Source organism: Lolium perenne, chromosome 2 (genome assembly GCF_019359855.2).
Source record: "Lolium perenne isolate Kyuss_39 chromosome 2, Kyuss_2.0, whole genome shotgun sequence".
NCBI lineage: Eukaryota > Viridiplantae > Streptophyta > Magnoliopsida > Poales > Poaceae > Lolium > Lolium perenne.
The window spans coordinates 305,072,436-305,099,945 of record NC_067245.2 but is presented as its reverse complement, the minus strand read 5'-3'; the positions used below and the strand labels follow the sequence as shown (position 1 = coordinate 305,099,945).

At 44.8% G+C, this 27,510-nt stretch overlaps 2 protein-coding genes across 2 annotated transcripts; one reads left to right on the top strand and one right to left on the bottom strand.

The window, feature by feature from the left end:
* The first annotated feature begins 17,591 nt into the window (after nucleotides 1–17,591).
* On the top strand, nucleotides 17,592–18,063 carry LOC127329651 (UDP-glycosyltransferase 79A2-like). Its single transcript, XM_051356134.2, has one exon. The coding sequence runs from the start codon at nucleotides 17,606–17,608 to the stop codon at nucleotides 18,026–18,028; it is 423 nt and encodes a 140-aa protein (XP_051212094.1). The 5' UTR covers nucleotides 17,592–17,605; the 3' UTR covers nucleotides 18,029–18,063.
* A 49-nt stretch (nucleotides 18,064–18,112) lies between these two features.
* LOC127336958 (uncharacterized) lies at nucleotides 18,113–20,920 on the bottom strand. The gene is made up of 7 exons (XM_051363824.2): nucleotides 20,646–20,920; nucleotides 20,402–20,485; nucleotides 20,113–20,204; nucleotides 19,696–20,018; nucleotides 19,387–19,615; nucleotides 19,072–19,276; nucleotides 18,113–18,446 (listed from the first exon to the last, which is right to left on the bottom strand). Exons 1-7 carry the CDS (start codon nucleotides 20,739–20,741, stop codon nucleotides 18,345–18,347), a joined length of 1,131 nt encoding a protein of 376 aa, XP_051219784.1. The 5' UTR covers nucleotides 20,742–20,920; the 3' UTR covers nucleotides 18,113–18,344.
* Nucleotides 20,921–27,510: the final 6,590 nt, after the last annotated feature.

Sequence of the window (27,510 nt, the reverse complement as noted above, 5' to 3'; positions counted from 1 at the left end):
CACGAATATGACATAAAGTGTGCATAAAACATGTAGATAACATCAATAATGTGGCATGGAACATAAGAAATTATCGATACGTCGGAGACGTATCAGCATCCCCAAGCTTAGTTCTGCTCGTCCCGAGCAGGTAAAACGATAACACAGATAATTTCTGGAGTGACATGCCATCATAACCTTGATCATACTATTTGTAAAGCATATGTAGTGAATGCAGCGATCAAAACAATGTATATGACATGAGTAAACAAGTGAATCATACAGCAAAGACTTTTCATGAATAGCACTTCAAGACAAGCATCAATAAGTCTTGCATAAGAGTTAACTCATAAAGCAATAATTCAAAGTAAAGGCATTGAAGCAACACAAAGGAAGATTAAGTTTCAGCGGTTGCTTTCAACTTGTAACATGTGTATCTCATGGATATTGTCAACATAGAGTAATATAACAAGTGCAATATGCAAATATGTAGGAATCAATGCACAGTTCACACAAGTGTTTGCTTCTTGAGATGGAGAGAAATAGGTGAACTGACTCAACATTGAAAGTAAAAGAATGGTCCTCCATAGAGGAAAAGCATCGATTGCTATATTTGTGCTAGAGCTTTGATTTTGAAAACATGAAACAATTTTGTCAACGGTAGTAATAAAGCATATGTATCATGTAAATTATATCTTATAAGTTGCAAGCCTCATGCATAGTATACTAATAGTGCCCGCACCTTGTCCTAATTAGCTTGGACTACCGGATCATCGCAATGCACATGTTTTAACCAAGTGTCACAAAGGTACCTCTATGCCGCTTTGTACAAAGGTCTAAGGAGAAAGCTCGCATTGGATTTCTCGCTATTGATTATTCTCAACTTAGACATCCATACCGGGACAACATAGACAACAGATAATGGACTCCTCTTTTATGCATAAGCATGTAACAACAATTAATAATTTTTCTCATATGAGATTGAGGATATTTGTCCAAAACTGAAGATCCACCATGGATCATGGCTTTAGTTAGCGGCCCAATGTTCTTCTCTAACAATATGCATGCTTAACCATAAGGTGGTAGATCTCTCTTACTTCAGACAAGACGGACATGCATAGCAACTCACATGAAATTCAACAAAGAATAGTTGATGGCGTCCCCAGTGAACATGGTTATCGCACAACAAGCAACTTAATAAGAGATAAAGTGCATAAGTACATATTCAATACCACAATAGTTTTTAAGCTATTTGTCCCATGAGCTATATATTGCAAAGGTGAATGATGGAATTTGAAAGGTAGCACTCAAGCAATTTACTTTGGAATGGCGGAAAACACCATGTAGTAGGTAGGTATGGTGGACACAAATGGCATAGTGGTTGGCTCAAGTATTTTGGATGCATGAGAAGTATTCCCTCTCGATACAAGGTTTAGGCTAGCAAGGCTTATTTGAAACAAACACAAGGATGAACCGGTGCAGCAAAACTCACATAAAAGACATATTGAAAACATTATAAGACTCTACACCGTCTTCCTTGTTGTTCAAACTCAATACTAGAAATTATCTAGACCTTAGAGAAACCAAATATGCAAACCAAATTATAGCATGCTCTATGTATTTCTTCATTAATAGGTGCAAAGCATATGATGCAAGAGCTTAATCATGAGCACAACAATTGCCAAGTATCACATTACCCAAGACATTTATAGCAATTACTACATGTATCATTTTCCAATTCCAACCATATAACAATTTAACGAAGAAGAAACTTCGCCATGAATACTATGAGTAGAAACTAAGGACATACTTGTCCATATGCAACAGCGGAGCATGTCTCTCTCCCACACAAAGAATGCTAGGATCCATTTATTCAAGCAAAAACAAAAAACAAAAACAAACCGACGCTCCAAGCAAAGCACATAAGATGTGATGGAATAAAAATATAGTTTCAGGGGAGGAACCTGATAATGTTGTCGATGAAGAAGGGGATGCCTTGGGCATCCCCAAGCTTAGACGCTTGAGTCTTCTTGATATATGCAGGGGTGAACCACCGGGGCATCCCCAAGCTTAGAGCTTTCACTCTTCTTGATCATAGTATATCATCCTCCTCTCTTGACCCTTGAAAACTTCCTTCACACCAAACTCGAAACAACTCATTAGAGGGTTAGTGCACAATAAAAATTAACATATTCAGAGGTGACACAATCATTCTTAACACTTCTGGACATTGCATAATGCTACTGGACATTAATGGATCAAAGAAATTCATCCAACATAGCAAAAGAGGCAATGCGAAATAAAAGGCAGAATCTGTCAAAACAGAATAGTTCGTATTGACGAATTTTAAAATGGCACCAGACTTGCTCAAATGAAAATGCCCAAATTGAATGAAAGTTGCGTACATATCTGAGGATCATGCACGTAAATTGGCTTAATTTTCTGAGCTACCTACAGGGAGGTAGACCCAGATTCGTGACAGCAAAGAAATCTGGAACTGCGCAGTAATCCAAATCTAGTACTTACTTTTCTATCAAAGACTTTACTTGGCACAACAAAATACAAAACTAAGATAAGGAGAGGTTGCTACAGTTGTAAAAAACTTCCAAGACACAAATATAAAACAAAATACTGTAGCAAAATAACACATGGGTTATCTCCCAAGAAGTTTTTTCTTTATAGCCGTTAAGATGGGCTCAGCAGTTTTAATGATGCACTCGCAAGAAATAGTATTTGGAGCAAAAGAGAGCATCAAGAGGCAAATACAAAACACATTTAAGTCTAACATGCTTCCTATGCATAGGAATCTTGTAAATAAACAAGTTCATGAAGAGCAAAGTAACAAGCATAGGAAGATAAAACAAGTGTAGCTTCAAAAATTTCAGCACATAGAGAGGTATTTTAGTAACATGAAAATTTCTACAACCATATTTTCCTCTCTCATAATAACTTTCAGTAGCATCATGAGCAAACTCAACAATATAACTATCACATAAAGCATTCTTATCATGAGTCTCATGCATAAAATTATTACTCTCCACATAGGCATAATCAATTTTATTAGTAATAGTGGGAGCAAATTCAACAAAGTAGCTATCATCAAATATAGGAGGCATATTGTAATCATAATCAAATTTATCCTCCATAACAGGTGGTACCAAAAGACTACTATCATTATAATCATCATAAATAGGAGGCAAAGTATCATCAAAGAAAATTTTCTCCTCAATTCTTGGGGGACTAAAAAGATCATGCTCATCAAAACCAGCTTCCCCAAGCTTAGAACTTTCTATATTATTATCAACAATGGTGTTCAAAGCGTTCATACTAATATTACTACCAGCATGCAAATAAGATTCCATAGGTTTTTTAATTTTCGCATCAAACAATCCATGTTTTAAATCAGGAAATAGAATAAGAAGCTCATTCTTGTCCATTATGCCAAACTAGTGTAAACAAGAAACAAAAAGTTGCAATTGCAGGATCTAAAGGAAATAGCTTCGAGTACTTACAACGGCGGAAAATAGCTTGGTAGCCGAGGTCCGGAGTGTGAGTACCTTTTACCTTTCCTCCCCGGCAACGGCGCTTAAAATAGCTTGATGTCTACTTCCCTCCTTTTCCTCAGAGACAGTGTTGGGCCTCCAAGAGCAGAGGTTTGTAGAACAGCAGCAAGTTTTCCCTTAAGTGGATCACCCAAGGTTTATCGAACTCAGGGAGGAAGAGGTCAAAGATATCCCTCTCATGCAACCCTGCAACCACAAAGCAAGAAGTCTCTTGTGTCCCCAACACACCAAATAGGTGCACTAGTTCGGCGAAGAGATAGTGAAATACACGTGGTATAAATATATATGAGCAGTAGCAACGGTGCCAGAAAATAGCTTGCTGGCGTGTAGTTGATGGTGGTAGTATTGCAGCAGTAGTAACACAGTGAAACAGTAAACAAGCAGTAGTAACGCAGCAGTATTTAGGAACAAGGCCTAGGGATTAGACTTTCACTAGTGGACACTCTCAACATTGATCACATAACAGAATAGATAAATGCATACTCTACACTTTTGTTGGATGATGAACGCATTGCGTAGGATTACACGAACCCTCAATGCCGGAGTTAACAAGCTCCACAATTTGTTCATATTTAAGTAACCTTATAGTGTAAGATAGATCAATACAACTAAACCAAGTACTAACATAGCATGCACACTGTCACCTTCATGCATATGTAGGAGGAATAGATCACATCAATACTATCATAGCAATAGTTAACTTCGCAATCTACAAGAGATCATGATCATAGCATAAACCAAGTACTAACACGGTGCACACACTGTCACCTTTACACACGTGCAGGAGGAATAGAACTACTTTAATAACTTTGCTAGAGTAGCACATAGATAAATTGTGATACAAACTCATATGAATCTCAATCATGTAAAGCAGCTCATGAGATTATTGTATTGAGGTACATGGGAGAGATGAACCACATAGCTACCGGTACAGCCCCGAGCCTCGATGGAGAACTACTCCCTCCTCATGGGAGCAGCAGCGGTGATGAAGATGGCGGTGGAGATGGCAGCGGTGTCGATGGAGAAGCCTTCCGGGGGCACTTCCCCGCTCCGGCAGCGTGCCGGAACAGAGACTCCTGTCCCCCAGATCTTGGCCTCGCGATGGCGGCGGCTCTGGAAGGTTTCTGTGGTTTTCGTCGAACGTTTCAGGGTTTTCGATCCAGGGGCATTATATAGGCGAAGAGGCGGTGCAGGAGGGCTTCTGGGGGGCCCACACTATAGGGGGGCGCGGCCCCCCCCCTGGCCGCGCCGGGGTGTGGTTTGGTGGCCCTGTCCCCCTTCTCTGGCGGTTCTCGTGTGTTCTGGATGCTTCCGGTGAAAATAGGAACTTGGGCGTTGATTTCGTCCGATTCCGAGAATATTTCGTTACTAGGATTTCTGAAACCAAAAACAGCAGAAAACAGGAACTGGCACTTCGGCATCTTGTTAATAGGTTAGTTCCAGAAAATGCACGAATATGACATAAAGTGTGCATAAAACATGTAGATAACATCAATAATGTGGCATGGAACATAAGAAATTATCGATACGTCGGAGACGTATCAATCATCAATGGAGATAGAGTTGGATGAGGTACCAATAGTGCAAGAAGAGGATATGTGGCCCTTCTCACGGCATATGTAGCAAGTTCTTTTCTTCTCCTTATTCTCACTAGATTTCTCCACAATGGGAGCATTGGCTTGATTCTTCTTGGGAAGTGGCATTTCTTCAACTTGAGGTTGAATATGAGTTTGAGCTTGAGGCCGCTTCCCTTTTTGCTTCTTCTTCAAAGGGCAAGATCTAACATGATGCCCTTCAATTTTGCACTTGAAGCAAACAATCTTGGCCGGGTCTTTGACTTGTAATTGGCCCTTCTTAATCTTGTTGTTCTTGGACTTGTTCTTGTTGTTGGAGTTGAATCCAAGTCCACTCTTGTCATTGGGGGATTGTTGCACACTTAACATCTTGTCAAGTTTGCATTTCCCTTCATGACCCTTTACCAAGTCGTTCTTCAAAGAAGAGACTTGTGCCTTGAGCTCTTTGATTTCCTCTACATGGTTAGTAACAACACAAGTACTAGAGGAAGTAGAACCTTCATTGTTAGAGCAACAAGGCAAGGAAGATGATTCATCACAAGATTTAGCAATAATATGAGTGGATGAATTACTAGGACTAGCACATGGCAATATAGCATTTTGGGTAGTAGTGCTAGTATCCACATGAGGCTCACAAGGTGTTGCCTTAGATATTATAGCCTCATGAGCTAACTTTAGCCTATCATGAGAGGCTAGAAGATCCTCATGGGAGCTAGAAAGCTTTCCATGATTTTCTTCCAATTTCCCATAATTGCTAGTTAGCAATTTAAGTTGAGCCCTTAGCTCAACATTCTCCTTCAAGATAGATGCTTCACAAGAAGTAGAGTTAGTAGCACAAGCATCATTATTAATAGCAATGGGAGAAGGCAAGTTGTCATGCTCTTTTAGATAAGAAGCTTTAAGTTGCTCATGCGACTCGGTGAGTTTGGTGAGCGCACTCTCAATAACCCTTGAGCCCTTTTTGAGTTGCTCAAAATCCTCAAGGAGTTTAGCATTAACAAACACAAGCTTATCATTTTTTAGCTTTAGTTCATTTGCCACCTCAAGAGCTTTATCATGGGTTTCCTTTTCTCTAGACAATTCTAGAGCAAAGGTTTCCTCAAGAGCTTTCTTGGTGGTTTGTTCTTCTTAAAGTTCCTCCTTTAGAGATGCCACATCATTGGCGTACTCACGTTCAAGAGCACCCATTTTATCAATGGTGTTCTCATGCATCCAAATAAGTTTTTGGCTCTCAATAGCGGTAGTCAAGATTTCAAAGAAGTGAGTGCTAGCAATTTTATCTTTGCAAAGAACCTTGAATACACTCTTACCCTTATCGCGTAGAGAGACAACCCAATCCTCTTCTTCATATTCATCCTCATCCTTATCACCACGAGACATATTAGGTTCCATGGTAGGAGGTACCGTGGAACCCTTGGCCATAAGGCATACATGAGGACCGTGAGATAAAGATGAGGAGATACTTGAGGCTCTTTTCAAGATCTTGTCTTGACCAATAGAATCTTTGGTTTCCTCTACATTGTTAGACACACAACAACTAGAGGAAATAGAAGCATTTTTATCATGGCCAAAAGATAATGCAAGCATATCATCATTAGATTTATTCAAGCAACTTACACATGATATGCAAGGACTATCAACACAAGCATGTAAATCATTTCTAGTGCTAGATGTGTTTGAGTCCATAGATGAAGCATTGCAATGAGATAGAGATGAAGAATCATCAATAGTAAGCTCAATATCAACATTGCAATTTTCATCACCACTCACCATATCATTACCTTGTGTCTTGACACACTTTGGTGAAGTGGATGAAGATGACAACTCATCATGGCCAGAAGTGGAAGCAATACAATCATCCTCAATAATATTGGACACATCATATTTATCTTGAAGCTTTGTCCATAATTCATGAGAGCTCCCAAAAGGCATGATTGACGAAGTAACTACATTGCTCACAACAATGGAAAACACATGAGAAGCAAGAGCATCGAGGCAAGAGTTTTTCTCCTCCTCAAGAGATAAATTTTGAGGATCCTTAGGCGAAGAAAAACCCATGCCAAGATATCGCTCCATGTCCGGGGACATTCCCCGTAAGATTTTAAGCACATAAATTTTCCATAGATCATAATTTGTGCCATCAAATATAAACAAGTTATTGTGCGCTAATCCCCTAACCGACATCTTTACTCTCAAGGCGGTGAAGCCTAAGAATGAGAGACCTTGCTCTGATACCAATTGAAAGGATACGGATGTCGCCTAGAGGGGGGTGAATAGGCGGTTTAAAACTTTTACGAGATGGGCTTAACAAATGCGGAATAAAACTAGCGTTTACTTTGTCAAGCCCAAAGCCTATATACTATGGTTCACCTATGTGCACCAACAACTTATGCTAAGCAATACAAGCAAGCATGTGATAGCAAGATATATATAACTTCAAGCATGATGGCTATCACAAGGTAAAGTGCATAAGTAAAGAGCTCGGGTATAGAGATAACCGAGGCACGCGGGAGACGAAGATTTATCCCGAAGTTCACACTCTTGCGAGTGCTAATCTCCGTTGGAGAGGTGCGGTGGCTTAGTGCTCCCGAACGCCACAAGAGGCTCACCTTGAGGTGTGGTTGCTCGATGCACACCAACGCCACAAAGGCCTCACCCCAAGATGCGGTACTCACACCACACACCGAACGCCACGAAGGCGCCTCACCTAAATCTCCGGTGACCCTCGCCACAAAGGCCTAGGTCACGGTTCCACTAAGGGATTTCCTTCGAGGCGGAAACCGGGCCTTACACAAAGATTGGGGCACACATCCACAACTTAATTGGAGGCTCCCAACAAACCGCCACAAAGGCCTAGAATCCGTCTAGGGTTCCAAGAACCCAAGAGTAACAACCTTCTTGCTTTCACCACCACGAATCACCGTGGAGAACTCAAACCGATGCACCAAATGCAATGGCAAGAACACCACAAAGATGCTCAAGTCCTTCTCTCTCAAATTCCAACAAAGCTACAAAAGCTATTGGGGGAATAAGAGAGGAAGAACAAAGGAATTCACAAAGAACACCAAGATCAAGATCTAGAGAGTTCTACTGACAAAGAGATGGATTTGATTGGTAGAAATGTAGATCTAGATCTCCTCTCTCTTTTCCCTCAAATGGGGGCAAGAATCATGGAGGGATTGAGAAATAGAGCAAGCTTCTCTAGTTCAACAATGGAGGAGAGAGAGAGTGTGAGAAGCACCAGCCCAAGGAGGAAGAAGGGGGGTATTTATACCCCCCAAGAAAATCGAGCCGTTGGGCAAAAAACAGGGCCGGATAATCCGGCCTAAGTAAGGGCCGGATTATCCGGGGGGCGGATTATCCGGCCTCAGGGACACAACCTGGTCAAAATCCGGCCAAAAATCCGGCCCCTGTCCAGAGCTGCTTTTCTTCTGGTCCTTAGCCGATTTCGGGGGGGGGGGGGGGGCGGATATTTCCGAAATATCCGGCCCAGATAATCCGCCCCGGATATTTCTGAAAAATCCGGCCTGGCAAAACTGCAGAAACACCAACACTAAAACGGGCATAACTTTAGCATCCGGACTCCGATTTTGATGATCTTGGGCTTGTTTTGAAGCTAGGAACAAGCTCTACAAGATCATGGAGGAAACCATCATAGTCCAACAAGGGAGGATAGAAACAAATGATGAAAGGTTTGACCTATCTAAAAAAAACATACCGGTAAAACCTCCAATCTCGAAAATGCAACAAGTTGCCCGTGCAAAAACCATTCTTGATGAACTAGAGCTTGTCATGAGAATAAGCACAAGCTCTAAATCATCACATGGATAAGATCCAAATAACAACCAAGAAAGATGATGAATCAAACTCGAAAACGCAACAAGTGATCTATGTGAAATCCGTTTTCGATGAACTAGAGCTTGTCATGAGAATAGGCACAAGCTCTAAAACATCACATGGATAAGGTCCAAATAACAACCAAGAAAGATGATGCAAGGATGCAAAGGTTTGAGCTCTCTCCGAACGATACGATCGAGTTACTCACTCGAGAGCCCTCTTGATAGTACGGCAACTAAACTATAAACCGGTCTCCAACTACACTATGAGACCGGTGAGAAAGAAACCCTATCAAGAGCAAACCTTAACCTTGCGCATTCCAATTGAGCTCGATGATGACGATCTTGACCGCAACAAGATGGAACGTCTTTCTTGCTTGTGCTTGCTTGGCGAAGTCTTGTGGATTGCTCCCCCATAATCCACCATGGGAGAGCTTCTTCTTCGGCGCATCTTCACATAACCATGACCACCATGTGGATTGCTCCCCCATAAACCACCATGGGAGAGCTTCTTCTTTGGCGCATCTTCACATATCCATGATCACCATATGGATGGCGCATCTTCACATATCCATGATCACCATATGGATGGCAAGACTCAAGCAAAGGATCTCTTAGAGATGGCTCATCTTGAACTTGCACTTTATTTCTCCATGGCAAGCTTCAAGCTTATGAACTCTTTGTGTTGGCTCATCTTGAACTTTCACTTCATTTCTTCATTCTTCATCATGTTGATGTCTTGAAGTCACTTGAGGGCTCACTTCATCTTCATCTTCAAGACATACTTGACACTTGATATCTTCATCAATTCTTCTTATTGCAACCTTGAAGCCAACATATGGTTCAAGAATTGCCTATGGACAACTCCTACAAATATAACTCAATGCAAACATTAGTCCATAGGGATTGTCATTAATTACCAAAACCACACATGGGGGCTCCATGCACTTTCAGATTTCTTTAGGCGACATCCCATTTCTTCCTTGCCTTCCATGATAAAACCCTTGGGTTGTTTCATGTAGACATTTTCTTCTAAATCCCCATTTAGAAATGCCGTCTTTACATCCATTCGATGCAACTCTAAATCAAAATGTGCAACTAGTGCCATGATGATTCTGAAGGAATCCTTACATGAGACCGAAGAAAATGTCTCATTGTAATCTATCCCTTCTCTTTGTGTAAATCCTTTTGCCACAAGTCGTGCTTTGTACGTTCCAGGAGGTGGCTATCGTTGCTCCCTTTCATGCTCAACAAATGGTTCATTCGGCTCCTGACGGACAGGTTCCGAATTTTCACTCATCGTTGTCATGGGTGGAGTTACAACAGGCGCTTGCACCACAATCGCATGGATCGTCGGTACAGGTGCACATGGTAGCACAAAAAATGGCTCCTGAGTCATCGGATTAGGTGCATGCACCCTCTTCTCCTCAAGATCAATTTTCCGAGCTACCATGCTCCCCCTCATCATTTCGTCCTCTAAGAAGACAGCATGTCTCGTTTCCACAAACTTTGTGTATTTCTCTGGGCAGTAGAAACGATAACCTTTTGACTTTTCAGGATAGCCACTAAAATGGCAGATGACTGTTTTGGTATCTAACTTTGCGATGTTTGGATTAAATACTTTGGCCTCAGCAGGCCCCCCCCACACTTTCAGGTGGTTTAGAGAAGGCACTCTCCTGTCCATAGCTCATACGGCGTTTTGGGCACCGATTTGCTTGATACTCTGTTTAGAATGTGAATAGCGGTTTTTAACGCCTCAATCCACAATCCCAATGGTAGGGTGGAATAGCTCATCATACTGCGCACCATATCCATAAGGGTACGGCTGCGCCTTTCAGCTACACCATACTGCTGAGGTTCGCCCGACATCGAGTACTGGGCGACTATTCCAGTCTCCTGTAGGAACCCTGCAAAAGGTCCAGGGACTTGGCCATATGGAGTATGTCAACCGTAGTACTCCCCTCCACGATCAGACCTGGCTATCTTTATTCTTTTATCATGCTGATTTTTAACTTCAGCTTTGAATATTTATCCAACGCTTCCGTTCTTTCTTTTATTGGATAAATATAACCATATCAGGAGTAATCATCCGTGCATGTTATGAACGAATCATAGCCATCCACACTTTTCACAGGAAATGGTCCACATATATCGGTGTGAATTATTTCTAGTGTTGATGTGCTTCGATTTGCACCCTTTTTAATTTGCTTTACAAATTTTCCTTTAATGTAATCGATGCACTGTTCTATGTCTGAGAATTATAATGGAGGAAGAATATCATTTTTAATAAGTCTTTCTATTCCCCCCCCCCCCCCGAGAAATATGGCATAATTTTGATGATTCATCAGTTCTTTTCTTTTGTTCTTTGTCCAATGCGGACAACACTTTTCATTCACATTACACACAGACAACACCCACATAAGCATTATTACACCATATGGCACACTTTCCATGTCCTTCCTGTCCATGTGTACTTTTCTGTCACCAGTTGCTACAGCAGCTGGGTCGCACATATCTTTGAAGAAACAGTGAACTGGCTCTTTATTCTTTCAAGATACTCCCATACGGAAGCACACTTTGCAATTGAGCCCACAATAGCGTTCTCAATTGTATTCTTTATAAATGGCACTTAGCCACTTTTATTCTGCCATGCAGAATCATCTTTCTTGTCATTTCTGATCGATCTTTTGTCCGACCATTGTGGGGAACCCAGTCCACCTCAGCACAAATCGACCTTCTTTTTTCATTCAGTGTAGTTGTCACCTCTGAGGGTTGGAACATCCTTGATGCAACTTATCAAGTAGTACCCTCCTTTAAACAACAACAAAATGAAATCATAACAACAATTGCATGAAATAATCCAACGTTGGTCAAAATTAGAACATACAACTGTTTGTGCAATTAAATCTATATCACCGTTGGGCAGAAAATAGAGATAAATGCACACCTTATTGCAACAAATCATGATCATGTCATTAATAACGTTGGTTAAAAAATAACAGAACCATAATTGTCACAATAATCACTTTGATTATCACTTTTGCACATGCTATTACAACAAAACATGATCATGCCATCAATAACGTTGGTCATAAAATGACATATCATAATTGTTTCAACAATCACTTTTAAGCAACTTTTTAAATTTTAATCATCACTTTTGCATTTTTTTTTCAAATTGAAAATGCATCTTATCTATTTGCAGCGAAAACTTTGAAGTCAAACTTTAAACTTTAAACTTTTCAGAAGCATCTCGGTTACTTTTTAATTCCCCAAAACAAATATCTCGTTGGTTCAATTTGCTTAGGAAAAAACTTGATAAAAATGCTTCTTTTACTATATGCAGCGGAAACTGTGGATTTAAACTTTTAACTTTTGAACTTTTCAAAGGCATATCTTTCACTTTTCAACTCCTGGACAAATATTTCGTTGGTTCTATTTGTTCAGAAAAAATCTAGACAAAATTAGGCCTAAAACTGCCCAAAAATGCCTCTGGAAATTAAAAAAAAGAAAAAACTATTCAACACTGTGCGCTGCCCAATAACGCTCTCGCGGCCCACAGCCCACTGAGCGAAAAAACTTTACGCGCCGCTCGGCGCGTCACGGCGGCAGCGTCCTGGACGCGGCCCGACGGCCCACGCGGCCTGGTTGGGCAGCCCGCGGCCTGCCTGGCAATGCCCACCGCGCGGCGCACTCCTGGCCGTCGGATTGAATCCGACGGCCCCGCATCACTTTCGGCCGGTATAAAAGGGGAAAACGGCCACCCCTATGTGACCTAACCCTAACCCCTTGCCCCCCGCGTCTCCTCTCCCGCTCGCTTGCGGCGGCGGAGAGAAAGAATGGACGAGCGCCGCGCCGGCGCGCCGCCGGCGACGTCGAGCTCACCACGGTGGCTCGGCTGGCCTGTCCCCATCTTTCCCGTTCTTTTCCTTCCTCTCCCCTATTTCTTTCACTGCCCGTGGCGGCAGCTCTGTGAGACCGAGATGGCCGTGGCGGCGCGCCGCCGGTGGCCTGCCGAGCAGCACCACGGCGGCCTCCGACTCCCTTTCTTTCTTTCGCGCACACCCTGCTTTTCCTCCCAGCCACCAGAACCCGACGGAAAACGACCGCCATGGCGTAGCTGAGGTGCAGCGACGCCCCCCTGTGCCTCTTGCCGGTGAGTGCGTCCACCCGAGCGGTGGACGCACCACCGTCAAGCGGTGTAGTGGCGGTGCCCTTCTTTGCCGGCAGTAGCCGGTGACTTTCGGCGAGCACAATGCCCCGGCCGGTGAGGATTTCTTTTCTTTGCTCCGGCTCGCTTGCGCAAGTGGAGTAGCCCTTCTTCCCGATGCCTCGGCATGCCGATGCGCATCGGGATGGAGTGGGGCGGCGCGGCCTTGCGGCGGCGCTTACTTTGCCGGCGGCCCGAGGCCCTGGCCGGTTTCTTTTCTCTTTTGCATACAGGGGCGATCTAGGGTTCTTTTGATTTCTTTTCTACCCGTAAAAACACGAGATCTACACACTAGTACTGCTCTGATACCAATGTTGACTTTGCTAGATCGATAGGTGTAGGATCTGTGCCGGTAGAAAGATGTACTGTGGGTCTGTGAGCATTTACCTTCTCCCTGAAGGATGACGAACCTGTCGAAAGTCGACATGGTGGTGATGGCGACGGTGACGGCGTGAGGTCGGGAGAGGAGTGGTGGCGGCGCTTCCCGTCGGCACTGCACTACCCTGATCGGTGGGTTGTCTGGTGGGACGAGTGGCATCTCAGGGCAACCTCGTAACCTGTGCCACTGGCCCCCACCACTCTATATAGTGCAGGCGACAGGGGCCCACCAACAGCGAACGGTTTGGTGCCCCCGATCAGGGCGCGGACGAGGTCAAGAGGTCGTGCCAGAGCCGTTGGGTTCTGGTGCGGTGGAGATCAATCCTAACACTTGCTAGCGCATTCAATTTCACATACGAGTCTGATGCCGATTCAGTCCGATTCAGTCGTTGCCTCACGTGCTTGACTACCAGCCTTCCTGTAGTTCCCAAATCCCCTCTCACGACGACGGCCAGAATTCTCCTCTCTTTTCTTGGCTCAGCCTCTCACCTAGGAAATCGACGGCTACGAGCCAACGACGGCAGCATCAGCAACAATTGAAACCAGAGGTTGAACCGTTCCGATAATTCACAAACCAATCTGAAGTCTAAACTCATCTTTAGTTTTTTGTTTTTGTGAATAGCATCATGACATTAAAAGAAACAACGAATAGTACAAAGCACCTCAAGAAAAAAGAAAATTACAATGAGGTCCTTGAGAAGCCCTTAATCTTCAACCTCTAGACTGTGTCGACGGCGTGCCGCCGCTGCCGCTCCTCCCTGAGTCAGCCTGATGTTGTTGGTTACGGACGGGAAGTTGATGAACGGGTCAAGAAGATCATATCTGTCCCGAAGACGAAGAAGAAGGATGAACTGTCGATGAAGCTCCTTGACGATCCAAAGATCCCCACAGCCAGACGAAATCCTCAAAGACCGCACCACTCTCACAAGCTTCTCGACATTGCCCTTGAGATGGGGCTGAAGCCGGGAATAGGCCTTATTGGAAGAGACGCCACCCCACCAAACTTCAACCCTAAAAACGGGAAAACGGAGCCCTCCAGCCGATGGGGCCCGAGATCCACCCCTCTTCCATGGCCTGAAGACCACAAAATTGACATGTTTCTGCGGCGGCACCGACGGGAGACGAGGAAAACCTAATCGCCTGGGACTCAAACTCATCTTTAGTTAATTGGGCAACAGCATGCATCGAGATCTGCAGGCCTCCCACAGCTTCCCGCCGACGAGCTTGTTGAGATTTGAATGGCCGTGAAGGCAAGGCGCATGGCCTCCTGGGAAGCTCGGGAAATGGACGGGTCAACGTGTTGTAGCGACCGTTTCGCCGACGATGCCGAGGCATCAGGCTCCGGAGAAGGCGTGGCCGTTGAAGATGCCGAGATCGACAAGGGCGACGACGGCATCGACACCATCTCCTCTGGTGACGAGGAGGACTTTTAATATAGTTATTACATTTTTATAAGGCCCCATATATGTATGTATTGTCAAATTACCGGTATTTTTGTACGGAGTAATAGAAAGGGAAACCATGTTTAATTTTCCCTTCCGATCGATGTTTAAATATTATTTAATGTCTTTTGCAAAATAAAATGCGATCATGTTTGATTGGTGTCCTTCAGGTCTAAGCCTATCGTGAAAGATTGGAGAGGGAATTGCTCCGACAGCGGTATATGTTCGAGACCCCAAAGTCGAACGCGTTATTACAAGGTAACTTCCACCAGAGTAATCCAAGCCAACTCACCTACTCCCTTCATAAAAAAATATTATTACAAATTTAAAAATAATTATTACAAATTTATCTATAATTGCACGTATCTAGACATATTTTGTTATGTGGATAAATTTGAATCCAAACAAATTGGTGACGCTTATTTTTGGAACGGAGGGTACTGTGATTCTATTTAACCCACTCTGCTGACGCTTGGGCTGGTGTCGTATTCTCCTCTTGGGTTGGGATTCCATTTCAGATACGGCCCTTTCCTCCTTGGGAGCTTGAGAAGGTGATGACGTGGCCCTCAACAGACGGTGGCTTACGTTCTTATCAAAACTAGATGATACCCCGCACGTTATTGCGGGAAAATATTAAAATTATTATTTCATTGCGTAAATGAATCCTCCTGATTAATTGGATTTTTTTTGAAATAAATTGTTTATGACTGTGATTGCCCGCACAAAAAGGGTGTTTGTCATAGAAAAACATAAATGTACGAATTCTTATGGGTGAAATGAAGAAGGAAACTAATAAGATACATGGCAGTAATGGTGGGTAGAACTTAGGTGACACCTATGAAATGATATCAGTACATGCCGCGAATGATATGAAGCATATATTTTGAGGAAGAAAAAAATAGGTGGAGTAAAGGATTGTACACTTCAAACGAACCTCACATACTTCCATAATCGTGTCCAGATTTCTCTAGGTACTATATTGAGATAATAGAAAATAGGAATATGTAGATCTTTACAGACTGTTCATGAGGGTGTGCAGAGAACTGTGTTGAGACAATACAAAGTTGGGATGTGTAGAACTGTAGATCATTAGAAATTTTTATCTCGGTTGTCTCATTTCTTTCTATTCCAGTGCAATCACTATAGCCTGTTTGTTTTGCAACAATACTGATCTGAAAAAAACAATCAGTGCAACAGTCTCCAGCATTAAATGTTAGATGTTTCAAGTATGGCCTTGCGCCATAAAAATATCAGAGATTAAGCATTTCGAGAAAAGATCAAATTCAATCACCACATCAATAAATTTTAGATATTGCTCTGAAGACTGCAGCATGTGTCCCGCTCCAATCTGTCACTGCTAGAAAGGGCAACCACATAGGAATTTGGTAAGGTCTTCAAGATAACTCGAGCTGTGAAACATGGTAGAAATTTGAGCAGACAACTTGCACTAACAAACGAAGACTGATGAAGAGAAAGTCCAAGCTCATTAACGCATATGAACCAGAATGCAGGAACATAAATCTAAGGTGAAAGTTCATCCAAATTCTGCTAGCCAATAGTGATATCCATTCAGATGACATGTTGCCAACCCGAACTGAAGGAAAGAGAAAATAAAAACTTGGAGATGTGTCCAGCAATACAGGATTAAAATGTGTAAAGTTACTTGAATCCTGCCAAAAAAGAAGTGTAGGAGAACAGTTACATCCATGGATGATGGCAGTGCCTCCCTCACGTGCTTCAGTAATATGGTTGATAAAAATATATGGAGTGGATCAGATTCATGAATAGCATCTTATCTCACAAAAGGAATGCAATTTCTCATCTGGACGGTTGGTGCATGAACCAAACAACGGTATGGATGTCTCTCCTTTATACAACAGACCTACATGTAGAAGATAAGAAATCCATCGACACAGCGTTGTTGCTCCTCCTGATGACCATTCTGATGCTTCAGATGTAGCCTGATGTGGCTGATTAGGTAGATCAGTCGATGGAAAGCACGATGCAGAAGACACCGGCTGCCGTGCAGTGAGCGAAACACCGGCCGGGTGGTGTTGGTGGGGAAAGCGGTGGGTGTCCAGAGGAGCATGAGAAAGGGAGGGGACGATGGAGAACATTAGAAGCCAACTCGTTGCCTTGCAGGAGTACCCGTCGAACCACGGCAGGGGGGGAATAAAATAGTGGCGAGTGTATGTGTCTTGAGTGGAGCAGGCGTTACTGGTGTGAGCGTTGATCTTGGCAGCATAGTTAGTGGGAATAGGAAGTGATAGGCCGGTGGAAAGAGGATAATTTAGTTCTGCATGATACAGAGAATGAATGAAAGTTGCATGGGATGTTGCCCGCGTTAACTATAGAGCACGGTGACTTGACAATAGTAGAATTGGACACATGATGATGTGGCAAGTTAGTGGACACATGATGATGTAGCATAGCTGCATGTTAAGAGAAATAGGATAGTGGGGATCATTTTTTTAGTTATATAGGATTCAGACAAATGACTAGCAGTGCTGGAAGAGAGTGTGTACAACTACCCATGCGTCATTGAAACTAGCGCCTTCTCAAAACGTTGGTGTAGGATTTCCGTTACTATATCACCCGTGCGACCTCGGCCAAAGAAAACGAAATGACCTCCGCCATGAGCAGCAGCAAGAAACTGCGCCTCCTGCTCCTTCCCTTCTTCGCCACCAGCCACATCGGGCCCTTCACCGACCTCGCCGTCCACCTCACCACGGCCAGCTCGGACGCCGCCGTAGAGGCCACCGTCGCCGTCACGCCGAGGAACCTCCCGCTCCTCGAATCGCTGCTCCAGCGGCATGGACGTGCGGCCGCGCGTGTCAAGGCGGCGACGTACCCGTTCCCGGCCGTGGATGGCATCTCGGAGGGCGTGGAGAACCTCAGCAAGGCGGCGCCCGGCGACGCGTGGCGCATCGACGCCGCCGCCTTCAACGAGGCCCTGATGCGGCCCGTGCAGGAGCCGCTCATCCGGGCGCAGTCGCCGGACGCGGTCGTCACCGACATACACTTCTACCAAATGGGTCTCTTGTGAAAGCCCAAAGGATCAAAAAATAATGAAAAGCCTAATGGCCGATAAAATATGCTTACAGTAACCTGAAGCTACAGAGGAGACAGATAAAAACAAACTAATGGAGAGTTTAAATTACAGTGCAATTACGTTTTCCACCTTTAAATTTATAAATTGAGACTATGAACTTTCTATACCCCGGTGAACTTCTACAAAATTGACTCGTCGAATTGACTGACTACAAGAAGGAAAAGAAAAGGATTACAGATAGCTGAACATCACGATAATGGTGAAACAATTATTAGACATGGTTCAGACTTCAGACTAGTTACTAAACAAGTTACGCATTACATGCTTCATCCTCCTGCATCACTATATCCTCCTCCACTACTCCCCAGCAGCAATTGCCCGGTTTTCCACCGCAAGATGAAGGACAGCAACTCTGTGCACGGTAGATTAATGTTAGGTATATGATATACTCCAACGTACAAAGAAAACAAGCTGCTTATAAACAAATAGAAAACGTAGACAAAATTTTATTTTTCAACCTTAGAAAATAATAAATGGTAATACACAACTTCTCAATACATATCTGGCATTTCTTGTGCCTATTAATGATTATGAGATGAAAAACAACCTAAAATCTAACAAAGTCGTTATTCGAACATTGAGACCATCCAGACTCTAAATTTAGACTTCACTATTTCCAAAAAATCTTTTACATGACATCTATTTATTCTTACCCCGTCATTCTAGAAATGCAAAACAAACATCAATCAGGATAGATGAATATTTCACAGCACAAATCTGAAGTAATGTTTTGATGGCATTATATTTTGACATTCTTCCCCAGACCCCGCACAGTGCGGGAGCTCTCAGCACTGGGTACGTCCTTTTATATTTTGACATTCTAAACGTTTCAAAGTTATTGTTGTCCAAAAGCAGATGTTCACTGTGCATATTCACCAAATTATGAAGCAATATGGCTGGTTCCGAGGTATTACAGTAGTAGCCTTGACAGATCGTTAAACTTTATCATTTTCAATAAAACAGATTAAAGATCATACCCTGGAGCAACTGTAGACAACAAGAGTCAGCCAACTCCAGGCACTAGGTCCACAATTTGAGGAGCCATCACCAGCTTGGTGGAGAAAATATGATAATGGGGACATCAGTTGGAGTTCATATTGGCGTGGTGAACCACAAAGTTTACATGTGCCAACATCTCGTGAGTTAGTCACAGCTAACAATGGCTCTCCAGCAAAAGAATACCTACAGAGTATTACACACAAAAACTCAATTCAGGTTTTGAAAATAAAGATGTACACTTAGAAAGTAGCATGGCTCAAAAGATACTTATATAAGGACCCAATGAGTTCTACCTAAAGCATTGTTGAGGATATGCATCCAATCGTTTCTTGAATTTTAAGAAAGTTCTGTCAGCACCAGGAGCGCTATCATATTCATATTTTTCACCTTCCCATTTTTCTTCTTCATCATTTCCCATGTCCAAGATATCTTCTGCCAAAACTGTTTCTTTGCTACTTGAGCACACGTTGCTTTTGCCCCTTGATTGTTCCTTATCATAATAGATGTAGAAACAAGGAAGAACTGCAGAAAGAAAATTTCATGAGACAAAAGCACTCGGACTTTACACTTGCAGTAATGGGTTCTTCAAAAATCTTCCTCACCTGGTATATTCAGGTCATTTACTTTCTCCTTCACTAAAGAACATTTTGCAGGGACATGATTAGCGCGCTTTGATTTGTTTTTCTTCTTTGTGTTGGATGCCACTGTTGCAGCTTGCTCAAGTGCTTCAGCCAAGGCATCTAAATCAAAATCATCAGCATTTCCATTGCTATTGCTATTCTTGTTTTCTTCATTATGTTTTCCCGCAGAACTTGGAGGAGCAGGCTCATTTGAGGAGACGTTTTCTTTCCTTTCGACTAATTCATCCCCATAGCCATTTGTTTGCATACCACTATGGCACTTCTGAACTCTTAGGACCTTCCAACTGAAGGAAAAAAAATTAACAATCCAAGGTCAGACAAACTAACCTTAAATCATAAGAAAGATCAGAAAACTTGTAAAGACACATACACACTTGCCTTTGAGAATTAGGGCTGCATTTTGGCGTCGGGCAAACAAGCACATATAGTGTCCTCTCCTCTATGTTAAGCTTGGCGACAGGAGCATAAACCTGAAATTACGACACACGTATAAGAAAATTATGGCAAAACTACTAGTGCTGAGATACAGGTGTTTGCTATAGTCATAGAACAAAGTTATGCAGCAAGAATTTAGGGCACTGTAGCCGAGGTCCAAATATCATAAATTCATAGTAATCCATTTATTAAGACATGCTTCAAATCTTGGAAATTAGTAGTGAAGTCTCGCCTGAGCAACAAGGCAGAGCCTGGTCCCACATAATCTGCAATGGAGCAACTCAGGTTCGATGCCCATATCCTGGGTTGGCCAATCCTGCAGAAGATTCAACAAATATAACTCAATAAGGAAGGAGTATAACAAGCTTAGCAGTGTACAAGGAGCGCGAAGTTTCACCTCTGTGAGCGATTCTGAAGTTCAAAACGAAGATGAATAAGTATAGACAGGAAGAAAAAACGAATTGAAAGTGGCGTACGGGTACTCCGCCGATCTTGGTGGTGTAGTGGTCGGCTTTCTCCCGGTAGTCCTCCGCCCAGGGCCCCGGTAGGCCCAGATGTACCTCGTGCCCCATCCCAGCCCCGCTGGCAGCGTCTCTACTATCCCTCGAAAGGTACGAGCTTCGCAGGAGTGGCGGATGGCCGGGGGAGGCGAGGACCGCGATACTCTCCGGCGGTCGGCGGCTGCGGCTGGAAGAGAGGAGGGTGGAGGGGTCAGGCTAGGCGTCTGCGAAACGGTCTGGACTGGAAACTGGAATGGGTCTCCCAGGAAAACCCAAAGCGATCTAAAAAAAATAAAAGCCCAAATGCCCATAAAATAGAATTACGGCTGATGGTGCGGCAAGCCTGTTGGCAAGGAGCTCATATCTGCAGCTCGGAATGTGGGTAAAACCTATACACCGACCAGGTCGGCGCCTGGTAGGCACCGCACACCCCCGCGCGGGTGTGGGCCTGGCCCAGGTAGGTCTTTTTTCCCTTTTTCCCTTTCCTGTTTTTCGTTTTTCTGTTTTATTTTTCTGTTTATTTTCCGATTCGAATAATACTAAAATTTTAAAATTGTTCAAATTCAAAAAAAATCAAATTTAAAAATTGTTCAAATTCAAAATTGTTCAAATTTGAAAAAAAATCAAACTAAAAATTATTCAAATTTGAAAATTGTTCAAATTCGAAAAATATGTGAAAAATGTTCAAACTTGAAAAATGTTCAAATCCGAAAAATGTTCATATTTCAATAATGTTCAAAGTTGAAAAGTTTTGAAAATTTAAATTTGTTCAAAAAAATAAAAAAACAATTTTGTAATTTGTTCAAATTTGAAAATTGTTCGGCTATTTTAATTTTTGTTCAAATTTTAAAAAATTACAACATTTTGAACTGTTCAGACTTTAAAATAAAAAATTAGGTTTTTGCTGGAAACATAAATATTTGAAAAAAGACAGAAAAAGCAAGAGAAGAGAAAAAAAACGAAAAAACAAAGTGTTACCTATTGGGCTCGGCCCAGCTCGGGCGGAGGGTGTGCGGCGTCCCGCTCCTACCGACCAGGTCGGTTGGTTGGACCCCCCCCCCCCCCCCCCCCCGGAATGTGGCCCGACGAATCCCATTTCTTCCTACAAAACTTTTTTTGAAGTTCACCGTTTGGAAACCGTTAAAAATGGCCGACTTTCGAGAACGTGGACTCTCTAGGTTATTGTGGTGCCATAAAATTACTGTAAAGTGATATCACTGTCCGCCAATTGTCGCAAGGAAAAAAAATGTGGATGAGAGATAAGGGCATCTCCAGAGGCCGGACGTAAAAAGACTAAAGGTGACTGTTTACATCATGAACAGAAAATGGGTTTGCCCCGACGCAAAATGACCGGCCCATCCACGGAGATGCACTCGCGACCAATTTTGGGTCGCAAGACGCGGTCAGCGCACGCATCCGCCCCATTCTCCATCTGGGTTGCCTGTCAGCGACCGTGTTTACTTCGCCTTCTGTGTGCGAGTACTTGTGGGTGACGGCGTTGCGTTTTCTGCGCCATGTTAATGGTGTGCCTTGCCTTCCATTCTGCAATGCATGCGGTGGCAGCGCTGGGCTTTAGTGCTAAGACATTGAAGGAGAGCTGCTTGTCCGTCCTTTTAAGGGGCGCTCGCGAGTTCCCACGCCAAGAGGCTAGGCTACACCCCTCGGACCATGTAGCCCCTCTCGGGTCATGGGTCCACCGGTGGCCCTTCGAAACCTTCTACAAACATTCAGTCAAACACCGAAACTTTTTCGAACCCCGAAAAGTAACTTCCCTTATATGAATCTTATTCTCCGGAATATTCTGAACCTTCTCGTGATGTCCTGGATCCAATCCAAGACTCCGAACAACATTCGGCCTCTATTTCATATTCCATATCTTCTTAAAAAAACATTGAATCTTACGGGTGTCACCCTACGGTCCACGAACGATGTAGACATGACCGAGATACCTCTCCGATCAATAATCAACAGCGGGACCTGTCGATCCATAATGACTCCTACACATTCAACGATTACCTCGTGATCGAAAGAACCATGAACATTCGTTACAATGGTCCCTTTATCGCGTGATACTTTACTTATCTGAGATTCGATCATCGGTATCTCTATACCTAGTTCAATCTCGTTACTGATAAGTACTCTTTACTCATTCCATGATATGCTATCCATTGTGAGATAGTTACATGCTTGTAAGCTAATTGGATGCCATCTCACCGAGAGGGCCCAGAGTATATCTCCCCATCATTTGGATGGAGAAATCCCAGTTTTGATCCATAAGCTTCAACTCTCACTTTTAGAGTACCAAATGCCACATTTATAACCACTCAGTTATGAAGCGGTGTTTGATGTCATCAAAGTATTTCTCCGGTGTTAGTGATTAACATGATCTCATGGTTGAAGGATTAGATTAATATGCATTTGAGAACTACAGCAAAACGAACTTAATGACTTGATCGTATTGCTATGCTTAATATGATTGTGTCCATCATATCATTCTCCTAATGATATGATTTGTTATTAACAACATCCAATGATCATGACCAGGAAACCTTGATCATCAATTAATGAACAAGCTAGTTAAATAAGAGGCTTAGTAGGAACTCCGGTTTGTTTATAAAATACACATTTATCAATGTTTTCGGTTAATACAATTATAGCATGAGATGTAAACATCTATCATAAACACAAATATATTATAATAACCACTTTATTATTGCCTCTCGGGCATACCTCCAAAAGCGATGTTGGCTTCTTCACCCGCGACTTCGGTCGCGACCCCTTTGAGGATGAGGGAGGTGACGATGATGAGGGTGTCGATGATGACAAAAATCGTGCTGGTGATGAGGTGCTTGTCAACCCGGAGGTCTAGCCGCATGACCTCAAGGAGAGGAGGCGATGGAGATCGCGAACACACAGAGCAAGCTGGAGCAGCTCGCACGAATGGAATGGCCTCGCCATCCAGCTGCGCGAGTTCGCGCTGGCACACGGCATGCCAGTCACCCCCTCAGGTGACCCTTGTGTGCAACCACCCGATCGCGGCACCGCCTCCTCTTGGGATGATCGAAATACGGTTGGCCGTTGTTGATGACCTAAGAGAGAAGGACATGTGTTGTCTCAAAAAATTTAATTATTTAATTGAAAATAAAATATCTTGGGAACCATTCGTTTAAATTACGAATTGTTTTCACTTTTCAGATCATCGCGTCGAAGACCTTCAAAACTAGATCAAATGACAGTCGATAGGTTTGGAGAAACATTACTTAAAAATTAATATGATTATACTCGGAATTCTAGTCTACTCTAGTTGGATGTAATCAGCTGGTTTCACTGCGAGTGTACGAGACATGATGAGATATTGTGGACGGACGGCAGCGTGCAGCGTGGCGAACGGCCGGGAGGACAGAGGTAGGACGCGCGCCCGTGACCAGCCGGCCGCGGCGACGTATGGCTGGCCTGTGTCCTGGCACTGCCTCGTACGCGCGCGCACCTAGTACGAGCCTATGGAGCCCGCGTGTGGGGAGAGATGACGGCGAATCATGTTTGCAGCATAGTACGTCCATGGCGGCCTTCATCGGGAGATCACGCGAATGCTACCGGCGTTGGCCCGTTTTGGTAGCCTGCACTGAATCTGCATGCCGGGTAGTCTGCTCTGCTATGCTTTTCTGCTGCGGTGCGGTGGTGGTGGTTCCCATAAACTACGGCGCCAACCAAAGGAGTACTGGAATCGCATGTACAGTACTGGTTGTTGTCCCATCCTGCTGTCCTGGTGACTGGTGTATCATGTGCATCGCTGGGCGCGCTTTGTCACGCTGCACATTTAACGAGTCAGCTTCCATGCATGGCGCCACGATAGGATTCGGATCTCACGCTTCTATGGGGCGACCGTACCTCACGTGTTTACCATTGCGGCCATGCCAACATTTTGGCAAGTATTTGATGGGTTTTCACCGCACTTGCCACGCCAAAGTACTCGCGTGTTTTGTTTCGTAAGACATATGAAGTTCCCCTCAATCTTTTACCAACAAGAGATCGAGGGAGGAGTGCCCATGTTAAAAGGAAACATGCGAGTATGCGACCGCCTAGGGTTCCACCCTAGCTGCTCAATGTCCACCCTCTTTGACCGGGAATCGATAGGTCCCCGCCTCCTCCGCTTGCCACTCCGGCGGCGGGAAGGGGTGGGGACCTCGGATCTGCCCTTGGTGCTGCAGTACAATCACTAAAGTTAGAGTCGGTGGCTATGGCGTTGCTCGCATATAGTGGTGGATATTGCTCAGTCTATACTTGTTACACGTTTAGTGTCAAAAGATTCGGATCAATACAATGGTTCGACATCGGCGACTTTGACTATGGGGAACTTGTCCTTTGGGGAACGTGCACGCAAACTTCCCAACTATCATTGACAATGTCAGGCCCGTAGGGGACTAGCTGCAACGATGTGTTTGCATCTTGCTCTAGCGGTAGTAGTGGTCGGTAGGTGGTCCAAGGATCTCGATGTAATTTATATTATGCTTGGGGCGCTTTGTACTTCTTACGGACTTTTTTGCCAAAAAAAATTGACGGAGGTGATTTTAGAAATTCTTTCGACAACCATGTTTTCTAAATCATCTGTGTCCGCCAATTTGCATGATGCTATTTCTGATTTGATTTCCACTATAATAGATCATGCTGGAGCAAAACATCACGGAAAACCCTTGCATTTCTTTCAATGAGGTGTCCAGTTGCTTGACATGCTAAGCCACGATAGAAAAAGAATAAGAAACCTAGCCCTCTCGCGCCGCTCCTGCGAGCGGCCGGGAGCCCGTGGCGGCGCCCCTCCCCGAGCCCCCCTTCCCCTTCCCCTCCGTCTCGCCGCCGCCAGAGGGCGTCGCCGGGCAAAGCCCGTGCGGCGCCGGCGCCGGCGGGCCCCCTTCCCTCGCGCGGTGGTGGCGGCGCGGGCCACCCACGGCCGGTGAGGGCGCCGCGCTAGGCGTCGGGCGCGGCGGCGCGGATCCTCGGCGTCGGCGTGGAGACAGCGCGTCCCTGGCGTGCTCGTGACGGCGGTCGCTCGGCGGAGCGGCCCGGCGGCTCCGGCGGCTGCGGCTTCGGGCGGCGCGAGCTCCTCTCTCGGCGGGCTCAGGAGGACGAACGTGGTCGCCCCGACGGCGTGCTGGTGGCCCCCTTGGCCGGCGGCGACCCTGTGTGCCGCCCCAGGCTCGGTTCTGGCGCCTCACGGGCCGGGCAGGGGCCGGGGCCCCTTCTGAGCCTAGATCCAGCCCCGATTCGGTCGGGATCTCCGTTTCGGTGGGTGCGTGCAGTGGTCAGGTGCGGTGTGCTGCCTTGGTAGCAAGCTTGGCCGGCGGCGGTGGCCTGCCGGTGTTGGTGAGGGTGCTTGGAGGCGTGTGGCTTTCCCACGGACCGGCAGGGGCCTGGTGCCATGCGAAGCCATCATCTTTCGTCCAGCGATCTGGTGTTGCCGGTAGCCACGGGGGCTGTTGGTCTACCGATCCTCCAGAAGGGCTCTCTCCAGTCAGGTTCGATGCTTCCAGGCAGGGGGTCCGGTGTGCTCGCTGCGAAGGTCTACTCGTTCTCTTCCATTTCTCCGTTGAGCTCTGAGCTGGGACACCGGGGCGGCGGCCCTGGAAGGTGGGAGTCATGTTGGTTGGCGGGCGAGCCAATGACTCTGGTGCTGGCTGGTTACCACGGCCGTGAGGGCGGCGTGGTGGTCTGCGAGTCGAGTGCTGTGGGGTGTAGTTGGTGGTGATGTTGCCAAAGGGAAACCTTTGCCCCTCGGGCCACGGCGGCGGCGGCCGCGGACGGCGTTCCCTTGTTGAAGGCGTCGTGAGGCCAATCTCCGTCCCTCTACTTCGTCCGGGTGAAAACCCAAGATCCTCGGATCGGGCGGTGGCGGCACTCCGGTGTCGTACTCTTCTTGAAGACACCGTCTTGGAGCCCACAGCGCGAGGCTCACCGTTGGTTGTGACGGAGGTGATTCTTCGGCGATCTTCGGCAAGGCTTGCTCCGTGCCCTTCCCTTGTCGAGCTTCCTTGGTGCTGCTGTTCGGTTTGTGAGCAACGTGGGTCGGTCCCCGGTGGTGGTCGGCTTCCGGTGGCGTTTCTGCGACGGAGGAGTGCTGTTGAGGCGCGCGTGAAAATGGCTCACTCTCGAGTGAGCTCCGGCCCGACACTGTAGACTCCAGTTCTACCCCGAGTTCTCGTAGGCGCTTTGGCTGAGCTTGTTGGTCCAATTCTGGCTGTAGTTTCTTCGGTAGTGCGTGTGGGTGTGTGGTGTCGTTTTGTAAGCTGGGTTCAGCACTTTGTATCGTTCTCGCCGTTGGTGGCTTTGTCAATTCAAAGTCGGGCACTTGAGTGCCTTTTATCTTAAAAAAAACATGCTAAGCCACGATGGCTTAAATACTACTCTCTCTGATTTATAATAAGTGTTTAGGTTCTAGTTTAAATTGAAACCAAAATGAAATAAAATCCTAACACTTATTATGGATAGGATGAAGTAGTTTTTGTTGCTGCAACTCACCGAGGAGAAATTATGCCTTACCGACTTTTGGGATGGCGGTCCAAATCGGTTTGTACGACAATCTAGGGAATAGATATGTCTACTAAATCTCATATTCGTGTGGGGCTTTGTGCATTAGTATGTGCCATTTGAAATTGCAGAAATGTTTGGTTTTTAACAAGACATGAACTGCCCATTGCTTACCAGTTATTTGTATGGTTACTCATAGGATCCACAAACGGTTCGATCTTCTTCTAGAGGTGCAACAATATCGCATATGGATATATACAACCACGGTAGGAGGCAGAAGATTACATGATGTATATGGAGTCACTTTCTTTATTCTTCTGCT